The following is a 14,118-nucleotide window of genomic DNA, read 5'->3' as shown; positions in this document are numbered from 1 at the left end:
AAATATACAGATAATCACTACTGTTAGGTTCATTTTTTACTGTAGAACTGTGAAAGTAATATGTACTGTAGCGATAATTTTCTCTTTTATTACTATAAAGGGCTCATTTTAGTTTTTTTTTAACCCCATTATGTTACTGGCTGATTAATCGACTATGAAAATAGTAATCAATTTCATAATCGATTAATCGATTCGTTGTTTCAGCCCTACTTGTGTGATTGGCTGATTTTCCCGCAAATCTGCACTAAGATACCATTGGTAATGTCCACCTTACCACCTGCCCTCTGGATTCTGTTCCCTCGCAAATGCTGCGTTCACCCTCTGGCTCTATGCTACACTCTCTAAGGCTGCTTTCACACTGGGGCGGGAGCAGCGTCGGCGGTAAAGCGCCGCTATTTTTAGCGGCGCTTTACCGTCGTTTTAGCGGCGGTGTGCGGGCGCTAGCGGGGTGGTTTTAACCCCCGCTAGCGGCCGAAAAGGGGTTAAACCCGCCCGCAAAGCGCCGCTGCAGCGGCGCTTTGCCGGCGGTATTGCCGCGGTGTCCCATTGATTTCAATGGGTAGGAGCGGTTTAGGAGCGGTGAATACACCGCTCCTTCACCGCTGCAAAGATGCGGCTGGCAGGACTTTTTTCACCGTCCTGCCAGCGCATCGCTCCAGTGTGAAAGCCCTCCGGCTTTCACACTGGAGTGAAAGGGGCCGGTTTTTTTCAGGCGTTACACAGGCGCTATTTTTAGCGCTGTAACACCTGAATACCGCCCCAGTGTGAAAGCAGCCTAACTCACATCTTCAATCTCTCCCTCTCTTCTGGTATCTTCCCCAACTCTCTAAAACATGCACTTGTCAAACCCATACTTAAAAAACCCTCACTGGACCCATCCAATCTTAATAACCTATGCCCCATCTCCTTGGTCCCCTTTTTATCCAAACTACTCGAACATCTGGTCTACAACCGACTGAGTGTCCACCTCGCTGATAATAGCCTTCTTGATCCCCTTCAGTCTCAACACTCCACAGAAACTGCTCTCCTAAAACTAACAAACGATCTACTAACGGCCAAAACCAATCGACATTATTCTCTACTCCTCCTCCTGGACCTCTCTACTGCCTTTGATACGGTTGACCACCCCCTCCTTCTCAAAAAACTCCCCACCTTTGGTCTCCGTGACCTTACTCTACGATGGTTCTCTTCCTACTTATCCAACCGCACCTTTAGCGTTTCTAACAACTCTACTTCCTCCTCTTCTCTTCCTTTCTCTGTTGGGGTCCCCCAAGGTTCTGTTCTTGGACCACTCCTATTTTCAATCTATAACTCCTCCCTGGGTCAACTGATAGCCTCCCACGGCTTCCAATACCACCTCTATGCTGACGACACCCAAATCTATTTCTCTACCCCTTAGCTCACTCCCTCTGTCTCCTCACATATCACTAATTTACTATCAGATATATCAGTCTGGATGTCACATCACTTCCTCAAAATCAATCTATCCAAAACCGAACTTATAATTTTCCCTCCCCCATATGCCCCTTCCCCTGATCTCACTGTCAAAATTGATGGCACATCCATAAGCCCATCCCCTCACGCCAAGGTTCTAGGTGTAGTCCTGGGCTCTGAACTCTCCTTCAAGCAACACATCCAATCACTGTCCAAATCCTGCCGCCTCAACCTCCGCAACATCTCCAAAATACGCCCCTTTCTAACCAATGAGACAACAAAGCTCTTAATTCACTCGCTGATCATCTCCCGCCTCGACTACTGCAACTCCCTTCTCATTGGCTTACCTCTACATAGTCTATCACCTCTTCAATCTATTATGAATGCCGCTGCCAGACTCATCCACCTTACCAATCGCTCTGTGTCTGCCACTCCTCTCTGTCAATCCCTCCACTGGCTTCCGCTCAGCCAAAGAATTAAATTCAAAATACTAACAACTACGTACAAAGCCATCCACAACTCTGCCCCCAGCTACATCACTTAGTCTCTAAATACCAACCTACTCGTCCTCTTCGTTCCTCTCAAGACCTCCTGCTCTCTAGCTCCCTCATCACCTACTCCCATACTCGCCTCCAGGACTTTTCCAAAGCCTCTCCAATCCTATGGAATGCCCTACCCCAATCTGTCCGCCTATCTCCTACTTTATTAGCTTTTAGACGATCCCTGAAAACACTTCTCTCCAGAGAAGCCTACCCCACCCACACCTAACTGTATTTTCATTTTCTCCATCAGCTCATCCCCCCACAGTTAATACCTTTTGTTTCAACTTGACCCTCCCTTCTAGATTGTAAGCTCTAACGAGCAGGGCCCTCTGATCCCTCCTGTATTGATTTGTATTGTAAGTGTACTGTCTGCCCTCATATTGTAAAGCGCTGCGCAAACTGTTGGTGCTATATAAATCCTGAATAATAATAATAATTTATATTTTGAGCTTACCCTGAAACCAAACAGTAATTTTTGGCGAGACGCTCCCAAAGGGAAATCACATCTAAAGGGAAGCAGACCTTGCCACTTTCCTTATTAGAACCCTGTGGGTGCAGCAGCTGATTGATAATAAACCACTTCCATACAGATTCACTAAGAACATGGACAGAGACAGTGGTTTCTTCAAAAATACAAAAAGGTAAGAACCGGCAACAAAGTTAGTTAGTATCCCTACAATGTGCATAGATCAGCCAGAGGGGAAAGTTGTTGTTTTTTTTTTTGCTGCTTTATGTGAATTTTTTTTCATCAGCTGAACAGCAATAATAAAATAAAAAATATTTAAAAAAAAAAGCCCCTTTTACAGTAGAAACAGTCATTGCATGCAATTTCCAGGGGAAAAAAAAAAAAACACACAAAACTCAGGTTTGTCAGCTGTCTTCCTTTGTAATATAAGGGTAGACTGCTACTCTAATCAGAAAGCTCTGCACTTCAAACTTGTGAGGGTGGAAAATAAATATTAAATTGTCAAATTTAAATCCCTCTTAAAAAAAAAAAAGAAAAAAAAAAAAAACACAGTAAAGTGCAAATAAATAGAATGTATCATGTAGAATTATTATTCAGCCTGCAACAGATACAACCCTGACTACACTGTAAACATATGTTTTTCCAAGTAAGACCTAGAGAATTATCTTCATCTACCTTGCATTTTTTTTTCTTAGCAGCCCAAAATGCATCTTCAATGCTAGCAGCTTAAAGTTGGCCATAAACTAATCAATATCCAATTTGATTCAGAATTGTGAGACCACTGTGTGGACTGCTTGACTTCAGAAAAGTTAACTGTTCAATCAATTTCTGTCAAAGGGACATGTTGAACAGCTTTCTATTGATCAGCGGCTGTAGCCAATTAGTGCAGCTGGTGATCGGAGTATTCTGAGAGTGGTTGGTGCCGCTGTCACATACGTCCTCCTGGTCAATCACCCGGTTTGTGTGGAGGGAGGAAATTATTCCACCCGCTGGCTGAATGAAAACAAAGAACTAACCCTCTCAAGCTAACTTAAATTCTTTACATTACTTGAAGTAGATCTGTGTTTGTGGAATGTGTTTTCTTTTAAAGCTGTAACTATAAGCAGCATCTACAATTGTAGCAAACTGTTGGCACTATAGAAATCCTGTATAATACTAAATGGAAACATCTCATTTCTACACAACGCAACTAAGAGTCTGGAAATAATTGGCTAAGAATACATTCATTATTAAATACAGAACAGTATAATATATCAATATAGTCCCATCCACAGAATTGCTAATATCAAGGTATGTTTCAGAAAGATACATTTGTCTTTCATTTGCATTATGCAGAATGGACCCACCTCATCTTTGTCTGCTTCTTCATCTACTTCATACACATGCACTGGGAGCTTTTCTGGTTTGGTTCCTTTGCTGTAGGTAGGAATTTGAATGAATGTATTACAGAACTATTATAAATGATAAAAAAGTACATAAAAAGTACATGTCCAAAGGAGAAAAAATATATATTTCAAGTCAATATAATCACGAATGATCGTAGAAAAATAAATACAGATCCAAGAACAAGTTTTAACTATTCTTTTTTATTTTTACAAATTCTTCTGTGTGAAACAGATTTCCCAGGTAGGAAAATACATTTAAAAGTTGAACTACACTGTATCTGAATACCAAAAATGCTTAAAAGGGATTGTAAAGTGAATTTTTTTTAAATAACAAACATGTTATACTTACCTCCACTGTGCAGCTAGTTTTGCACAGAGTGGCCCCAAACCTGCTCTTCTGGGGTCCCTCGGCGGCTGTCTCGGCTTCCTCCTGCAGATGCTTCTCACGTTCATGGTAGCTCCCTCGCTGGGTGAAAAGCATCTGTGGGTGCGCTCCCGTGATACAGCCGGCGGCTATAGCCACTTGCTGTATCACACGGCCCCGCCCCCCAGCGCTCCGTGTCAGTGGATGTGATTGACAGCAGCACGAGCCAATGGTTGCGCTGCTTTCCGTCCATCCACTCCAGCCAATCAGCGGCCAGGCTGAACGGTGGAAAGGAGGTCGGGGGACGAGCGCGGGACTTTCGAGGAGTGAGGCAAGTAAAACGGGGGGACTGGGGGCGTCGGGACTGTCAGATGTTTTTTCACCTTAATGCATAGAATGCATTAAGGTGAAAAAACATTTACCTTTACAACCCCTTTAAATTCATTGTTAATATTTAAAGACATCCCCCATCCATCCAAGTGTCCATTCTTTATTTTGCTGAGAAATCACTCCACCGAATTTCTGGGCAGTAAGAGCAGATGATTCATGTAGCATTTACTTCCTGGAATCCATCGGTCCTTGCTCAGGCATGCATGAAGGAGGGTGTGCTTAGCGGATTAAACTGCTCCACCTGAAAACTCCTGGGATGTATGGCATCATTTGTCTAGGCATGGAAACCAGGAAGTAACTGAAGAAAATGTTTAAAAAAAAAAGAAATAAAAAGATTTAACTATCATATACTTTCCTGTCTATTTACTAATGCTAGTGGCATAAGGAATAAAAATAGTCAATGTTTATTGAGAGTGAAGTTTGACTTTAAGGAAAAATTGGCTTATGGATGAATTCACACTGAACAGACAACTGCTAGAGACAAACTGTAGCACTTTACCCAACAGCTGCTGTCCATTCAGACTTAGCTAGGGGGCAGTGTGGTGCACAAATCAGCACACCACACAGATTCCTTCCGTTTTTGTTTTAAACTTTATTTAAAGTCCACAAAAGTTAAACAGCAGTATGATGTGCTACAGTGAACCTAAAGCACACCTGTCTCTTTGAAAGCACTGTAAGGTAGAAACCTAATTTAAGCGCCATCCTAAGCACCCCAATCCACTAACGTATTTATTATTTTACATACAACTTCTACTTCAACTCTCTGTTGGCCATTTAGGATTGTGGTCAGTCTGCGCCCTTTCATTTTTGCAGACAAAAATGGATATAAATGGATACCATCCCTTTATTTCCAATCTGTATATTGAAGTACGCTGAACTTATGACAAATGTATAAACTGATAAAAAAAAAATTTTCATGACAGGACTAAGGACGCTTGTTTGAAATCTGTTTAATCTTAACCTATTAGAAATCAAAGACTGCTGAGCAAAAAAAGTGTGAAATATTGCAGCAACTGACAATTTATTCCCCAAGGTCTCTACTAAAATATATATATAATATATATATAATATATATATATAATATATATATAATATATATATAATATATATATAATATATATATATATAATATATATATATATATATATGTGTGTAATTTTCTAGCAAAAAATATTGATTTTCATTTAAGAAACAAGTGTCAGAAATAATTTTGGCTTTAAGTGGTTAAACTTCCTGCATTTACACATTGTTTAACCACTTGACCACTGGGCACTTAAACCCCTTTAATAACCAGACCAATTTTCAGCTTTCGGTGCTCTCACATTTTGAATGACAATTACTCAGTCATACAACACTGGACCTATATGACATTTTTTGTCCTTTTTTTCACACAAATAGAGCTTTCTTTTGGTGGTATTTAATCACCACTGGGCTTTTTATTTTTTGTGCTATAAAAAAAAAAAAAAGAAGACTGAAAATTCTGTAAAAAAAACATTTTTTCTTTGTTTCCGTTATAAAATTTAGCAGATTAGTATTTTTTCTTCATTTTTGGCCAAAATGTATACTACTACATATCTTTGGTAAAAAAAAAAAAAAAGTACAAATTGGTGGATATTATTTGGTCTTTGTGAAAGTTATAGAGTCCACAAGCTATGGTGCCAATATCTGAAAATTGATCATACCTGAAGTACTGATGGCCTCATTTCTTGAGACCCTAACATGTCAGAAAAGTACAAATACCCCCCAAATGACCCATTTTTGTAAAGAAGACATTCCAAGGTATTTAGTAAGAGGCATGATGAGTTTTCTGAAGTTGCCATTGTTTCCCACAGTTCTTTGCAAATTCACAAAATTGTCATATTATCAGTTTGTTTCTCACACACAGCATATGCATACCACAAATTACACCCCAAAACACATTCTGCCATTACTACAGCGTATGGCAATACCACATGTGTGAGACTTTTACACAGCCTGGCCACATACAGAGGCCCAACATGCAGGGAGCGCCATCAGGCATTCTGGAGCACCCAGGACAATTCTGACATTTCTCTCCTACATGTAAAAATCATCATTGCTAGAAAATTACATAGAACCCCAAAACATTATATATGTTTTTTTTTTAGCAAAGACCCTGGAGAATACAATGGTGGTCGTTGCAACTTTTTATCTCGCACGGTATTTGCACAGCAAATTTAAAACGCTTTTTTGGGGGGAAGAACAGTTTTGTGCTAAAAAAAAAGAAAAAAAAAAAAAAGAAAAAACACACACAACAGTAAAGTTAGCCCAATGTTTTTGCAAAATGTGAAAGATGAAGTTACACTGAGTAAATAGATACCCAACATGTCACCCTTCAAAACTGCACACGCTCGTGGAATGGCGGTGTAGTGTCACAGTTTGCTGCCTATCACAGGATGCTGCGGAAGTGACGTTGTTGCGTACTGCGCATGCGCGATGCGTTCCAAACACTCGCGCCGTGCGTTACAACATAGTTTCGGCAATACAGTTCAGCGAAACCATCACATAATGTTACGGAAGTGATGTTACACAGAACACAAACACTGGGCCGTTCGTTACAACACTAATACTTCCCTTGTTACCTAGTAGGTTTTGCATTGCTGGGACTTGTAGTGCCTATCCTGAGCTACATGCTTCAATGTTCAGTGTCCTCATCCTTATCCCCCAGCTTCAATGTTCAGTGTCCTCATCCCTATCCCCATGCTTCAATGTTCAGTGTCCTCATCCCTATCCGCAAGCTTCAATGTTCAGTGTCCTAATCCTTATCCCTGTGCTTCAATGTTCAGTGTCCTCATCCCTATCCCCATGCTTCAATGTTCAGTGTCCTCATCCCTATCCGCAAGCTTCAATGTTCAGTGTCCTCATCCTTATCCCTGTGCTTCAATGTTCAGTGTCCTCATCCTTATCCCCGATCTTCAATGTTCAGTGTCCTCATCCTTATCCCCATGCTTCGATGTTCAGTGTCCTCATCGAAGCAGGGGGATAGGGATGAGGACACTGAACATTGAAGCTCGGGATAAGGATGAGGACACTGAACATTGAAGCTTGCGGATAGGGATGAGGACACTGAACATTGAAGCTCGGGGATAAGCATGAGGACACTGAACATTGAAGCACAGGGATAAGGATGAGGACACTGAACATTGAAGCTCGGGAATAAGCATGAGGACACTGAACATTGAAGCTCGGGGATAAGGATGAGGACACTGAACATTGAAGCTCGGGGATAAGGATGAGGACACTGAACATTGAAGCTCGGGGATAAGGATGAGGACACTGAACATTGAAGCTCGGGGATAAGGATGAGGACACTGAACATTGAAGCTCGGGGATAAGGATGAGGACACTGAACATTGAAGCACAGGGATAAGGATGAGGACACTGAACATTGAAGCACAGGGATAAGGATGAGGACACTGAACATTGAAGCTTACGGATAGGGATGAGGACACTGAACATTGAAGCATGGGGATAGGGATGAGGACACTGAACATTGAAGCACAGGGATAAGGATGAGGACACTGAACATTGAAGCTTGCGGATAGGGATGAGGACACTGAACATTGAAGCATGGGGATAGGGATGAGGACACTGAACATTGAAGCACAGGGATAAGGATGAGGACACTGAACATTGAAGCTTGCGGATAGGGATGAGGACACTGAACATTGAAGCATGGGGATAGGGATGAGGACACTGAACATTGAAGCACGGGGATAAGGATGGACACTGAACATTGAAGCTGGGGGATAAGGATGGACACTGAACATTGAAGCTGGGGGATAAGGATGGACACTGAACATTGAAGCTCGGGGATAAGGATGAGGACACTGAACATTGAAGCATGTAGCTCAGGATAGGCACTACAAGTCCCAGCAATGCAAAACCTACTAGGTAACAAGGGAAGTATTAGTGTTGTAACGAACGGCCCAGTGTTTGTGTTGTGTGTAACATCACTTCCGTAACATTATGTGATGGTTTCGCTGAACTGTATTGCCGAAACTATGTTGGAACGCACGGCGCGAGTGTTTGGAACGCATCGCGCATGCGCAGTACGCAACAACGTCACTTCCGCAGCATCCTGTGATAGGCAGCAAACTGACACTACAGCGGCAAACGTCGCTACTTAAAAATCCCCATAGGCAGCGCTTTAAAAAATTTTAATAGTTACATGTTTCGAGTTACAGGGGAGGTCTAGAGACAAAATTATTTCTATCACACTAGTGTTTGCAGCGATACCTCACATGTGATTTGAACACAGTTTTCATATGTGGGCGGGACTGTAAGCATCCCTTGTAATAGGAATATGGCATGACAGGTCCGCTTTACAGTGAGATCTGGGGTCAATAAGACCCCAGATCTCAACGCTAGGCTGGGAAGCCTGAAATAATAAAAAAAACTATTCTGGCTTTGATCGTATTGGTGAGTCGGTAGAAGCATCGGAGGGCGGCGGGAGGGGGGGGGAACGTCCCCTCTCGCCTCCTGTAAGAACGATCAAGCAGTGGAAAAGCCGCTATGATTGTTCTTATGGTGTAAGGAATCGCCGTCTGAAAAAGCTGATATCTGAATGATGCCTGTGGCTACACCCATCATTCAGATATTCCTGCACAAAGTCAAGGACGTCATATGAAGTGGTAAAAGGCATTTTTTATTTCTAACAGAAAGTTGTCCATTTATACAATATTTCTAACACATAGCATGCACATACCAAAAATGACACCCCAAAATAGATTCTCCTACTGAGTACGGCGATAACACATGTGAGACTTCCACACACTGGCAACATACAGAGGCTGAGTACATCCAAGCATGGACGAGCATGGCTGGGAATCACCGAGCATGGCAGGGTATCGCCGAGCATTGGCAGGGTATCGCAGATTATTGGCAGGGTATCGCAGATTGGCAGGGTATCGCAGATTGGCAGGGTATCGCAGATTATTGGCAGGGTATCGCAGATTATTGGCAGGGTATCGCAGATTATTGGCAGGGTATCGCAGTGTATTGGCAGGGCATTGCTGGGTATTGGCAGAGCACGGCAGGGTTAATTGTCGGTGAGCAGCACTGTGGGCACTGCAGATCCAGCCCACAGCGCTGCTGACACCAATCTCTCCCCTCCACTGTACCAATTGATACAGAGAGGGGAGGGAGGAACCGGCGTCATGTTATGTCGCCGGTTTGTTTACAAGTGATCGCTCCGTAATTTGACGGATCGATCATGTGGTAAACGGCCGCGATGAGCCGTGATCTGATGCGCCGGGTCCACGAGGATGCTCTTGAGTGCATGCCCCAGGGGGGCGTGCGAGAGCGGGATTCTGGGAGGACGTTCTATAAAGTCCTCCCAGAGTTAAGCAACCACCCTGTAGCTGTCATTCGGCTATGGGCTGGTTGTTAAGTGGTTGTAAACTTGGCAGACTGCCTGAATTATTTTTTCCACACAGAAGTTTATCCCTTTGATCTAAGGCCCCTTTCACACTGACGTCCCGTTCAGGCCCGCCTGTCAGTTTTTCAGGCGGACCTGAACGGGTGCTCCATAGAGCTCTATGGAGCGTCGGATGTCAGCGGTGACATGTCCGCTGACATCCGACCCGCTCCGATCCGAAAAAGTGTAACGGAGGAAAAGGCTATTTTTCCATCCGTCTGCGGATCGGATCGGGTGACGACGGGCACTGCGGTCCATCGTCATCCGATCTCCCATAGGGGAGAGCGGCGCTGTGACAGGTCCATCCCTGCGCAGTATGCAGAGACGGACCTGTCATGTCCCTGCTCAGCGGGGATCGGCGGAGTGATCCCCGCTGAGCAAACGGATATCCATGGGGCGGATCAGAACTGATCCGCCCCGTGTGAAAGGACCCATAGAAGGAAGAGTTAGTTACAATGTATCATGTTGAAAACTTGGCAGACTGCCCGGATGTTTTCTTTTCATAGCTGAGTGAGCAGATAAGTCTCTCCACTTGTTATATGAAAGAATCGTCAATCTCTGCAATAGAGATAGTCAGGGGGGTTGAATTGAGATCACGATTTTTTAACGCTTAATTGTGCAGCTCTAATTCAAAGTAGATTTAAATTTTTTTAAAGAAAATAATCGCTATATGCCCTGTTGACACCACTTTACCTCCAAGCTTAGTCTCTATAATACAATTGTAGCCAAATTTATATAAGACATGAATAGCAGTTGTGTGTTTTCATATATTGCATCTTAAATTCAGTCAGGTCTGCACACACAGTATTTGGGATCCCTACATTGTTAGATGTTTTAATGTAGATCAGTAGAGAACATTTTGGGTCTGGAAAAAAAAAAAAAGCATATTCCAAACAGTTGACCCACCAGTCTTGAACTATGATTGGGACAGGACAGTGTTGGAACATTAGCGGATGCTTTACGCACATGATCAATGTGAATTAGGACAGAACTTGTGCACACTTGGTAAAATAGCAAATAAACCAAACTAACAGCTTTAAGAAAATTGCATCTTATATATTCCTTAATTAAATGTGACTGGATCACACATTCTGCTGTGACTTTCACATTACAATTTTAGAACGTGTCTGCTTTAATGACAAGTGTTGAAAGAGAATGAGGCAAATATATTCTATACTACAATAACAGTGACAACCTCACGCTGTTTCCTCCACCTTCTTCGGTGAAGATGAGAAGGAGTCACACGGAGTCTCCCCCAGTTTCAGGCGGTGATGTGTAAGGGGAGGTCGGCCACTGCATACACATACGTCTCCCTCATACAGTGGGCACATCATTTCTATTGCAACATTGCTCAACGACTTTATCTATTTTTCACACAATCCTTTTGCTCTCTTGTCTCCACAGCATATCACATCCACCTTACAAAAGGACTTAAATACTTTAATCATTAACATTGAGGAAGTGAACATCTGTAAAACATTAAAAATAAGTGCCTATACCGTTTAAAATCCAGTAATACACTCTCATCCTGCTCTGCACACGCTCAGTTGCTCTCTATTTGTAGAGTCCAATCTGCTGACAGTCTAAAGATTTATTAATAATTTTAGTATCATATTATCAAAGGCTTACTGCTATTCATGGGGGCTGGGCTTCAGAAAAATGGCAGCCTCCACTAAGAACATTCAGGAGCAATAATGGAGGCAGTTTATAACATACACTAATTTTGGCAGCATTATTATTAATGTGGAATGTATGGATTTTTTTATTTTTTTTAATCAAGTTGTTCAGGGTAAAGTTCCACTATAAATTTCTCCTCTGCATGATTGTTTTGCATTAGTAAGTCAGACTCTTTAAAACTAGAGAAGGCTCTGTAACAGCCAGGCATCTAACATATTCGGCAGACGACCTGCAAAGGCAAAGCCCATATTGTGCTCATGACCGGTTTTAATTTAAAAGTATGGGAATTGGGCTTTTTTCAGAATCATACTTATCTATCTGGATGCAGCATCCAGATAGATAAGCTTACTCCAGCTTACTCCAACACTGAGAAGCTAGCGATCAAAAACCAATGATCGCTTGATTCTTAGAGCTCCCTGAGCAGAGCGCTGGTGACAGTATGTAGCTCTCTGCTCTGCACAACCCCCACGCTCTCTGGAGTGTTGGGCTGTGGAGAGGGTGGGAGCAGCTTGCTGGGAGGCTGAGCTGGGTACCGGCTCAGGCATGTGGGTGGATCCAGACTATATGGTTGCGATCTTTCCTAAGCCCGGACCTGCTCTGTTACAGCTTTAGCCTGCTGTCAGCTGAAAACAGGTCGCAGGCATGCGGAATGATTGGTACAAAGATTGTGGTGCGCTGTACAGAAGGATATATGAATTTACAATAGTTATATACTATCTAGATATGTAAAGGTAAAATCCCAGTAAAGCCAGCGAAGGTGGCCAAAGTAAGTATAGTATAGGGTCCACAGTGTGTATACAGGTAAATAAATAACAGCTAATAGCACATCTGTATATATCAGGTATAGAAAGAAAATATCGTAATTAACATATGATTCTCTTTGGTTAATAAAATTGGCATACACAACAATACATACAAGTGAAATTGATTCATAGAAGTTGGTGGTATTTTATAGTGATAAATTTGTGTGCCAAAAGCTTAATATATAGGGATAAGAAAAAATAGATATAAAATATATAATAATAATTTAAAAAAAGGCAAAAGAGGTGCAATGGTGCTAGAAGCTGAGTCCAAAAAACACATTTAAATAATCGTCTAAGCAGACGGATGAATATCTATATCAAATGTCCATGTAAAAGTGCATGCCTTGAGATAAAGTGCTAACTATACGAAATCGCATAAGGTGCAAAAAAAAAAGAATAGTGATTATAACAGAAGTCGCATAAAACTTAGGTGAATTTGGAACCAAAAATCGCATACAATATGGGTAAGCTACAAGTGTAAATAAAGCGCTAGGTGTTCGTCATTGCAATGAGTGGTAGTTAAAGTGATCCAACGAAGTTCAGTGGGGTGACGTTATTTTCCCGTGCGATCCCAAATGGTCAATTTATGGATGTCCCCTTACCTTACTGCTGTAAGGTTACAGCATATATTGAATGTGTCTTTAGGTGTCCCTGAAGACTTTTTTCCTTTATGGGTCCTAAAATGGCAATTCCTGTTTGGCGTCCCTCTTGTTCTTTATAAGGTGTGTGGCCTCTTTAAGGGTCACTTTGGGGTATTCGCCATAGGTAGTCTCATGCCAGGCAACATATGTTGGATTAAAACATAAAGGAAGGCTGCCCCATAGCGTAGTAATTAAGCGCAATAGTTATTATGGAGATAAAATTTTAAAATCAGGTACTCACAAACATATGGTATAAGCATGCAGTGTAAAAACGAGCAGCGAGCTCAACCAACGTCACTTCAGGTAGCGGTATTCCCGATGCGTGATCGTCACGAGTCACGTGACTTCATCAGGGGATGATGAAATCACGTGACCCGTGACGAACACGCGTCATGAATACCGCTACCGGAAGTGACGTTAGTCGAGCTTGCTGCTCGTTTTTACACTGCATGCTTATACCATATGTTTGTGAGTACCTGATTTTAAAATTTTATCTCCATAATAAATATTGCGCTTAATTACTACGCTATGGGGCAGCCTTCCTTTATGTTTTAATCCAACATATGTTGCCTGGCATGAGACTACCTATGGCGAATACCCCAAAGTGACCCTTAAAGAGGCCACACACCTTATAAAGAACAAGAGGGACGCCAAACAGGAATTGCCATTTTAGGACCCATAAAGGAAAAAAGTCTTCAGGGACACCTAAAGACACATTCAATATATGCTGTAACCTTACAGCAGTAAGGTAAGGGGACATCCATAAATTGACCATTTGGGATCGCACGGGAAAATAACGTCACCCCACTGAACTTCGTTGGATCACTTTAACTACCACTCATTGCAATGACGAACACCTAGCGCTTTATTTACACTTGTAGCTTACCCATATTGTATGCGATTTTTGGTTCCAAGTTCACCTAAGTTTTATGCGACTTCTGTTATAATCACTATTCTTTTTTTTTTGCACCTTATGCGA

The 14,118-nt window shown here is 42.2% G+C and overlaps 1 protein-coding gene across 14 annotated transcripts in view; it reads right to left on the bottom strand.

Moving 5' to 3' along the window:
* The window catches only part of DOCK9 (dedicator of cytokinesis 9), a 446,969-nt gene that overhangs the window by 250,219 nt on the left and 182,632 nt on the right, over window positions 1–14,118 (bottom strand). For all 14 annotated transcript variants that reach the window (XM_077482985.1, XM_077482977.1, XM_077482982.1 and 11 more), the window contains exon 5: window positions 3,789–3,858. In XM_077482985.1, coding sequence (XP_077339111.1) covers window positions 3,789–3,858 — 70 coding nt within the window. The remainder of the gene's footprint in view (window positions 1–3,788; window positions 3,859–14,118) is intronic.

The sequence above is a fragment of the Lithobates pipiens genome, unplaced genomic scaffold (assembly GCF_037356315.1).
Source record: "Lithobates pipiens isolate NorthernLeopardFrog02 unplaced genomic scaffold, aLitPip1_a1.2 Scaffold_16, whole genome shotgun sequence".
NCBI lineage: Eukaryota > Metazoa > Chordata > Amphibia > Anura > Ranidae > Lithobates > Lithobates pipiens.
This window is presented reverse-complemented; position numbering and strand designations above follow the sequence as displayed.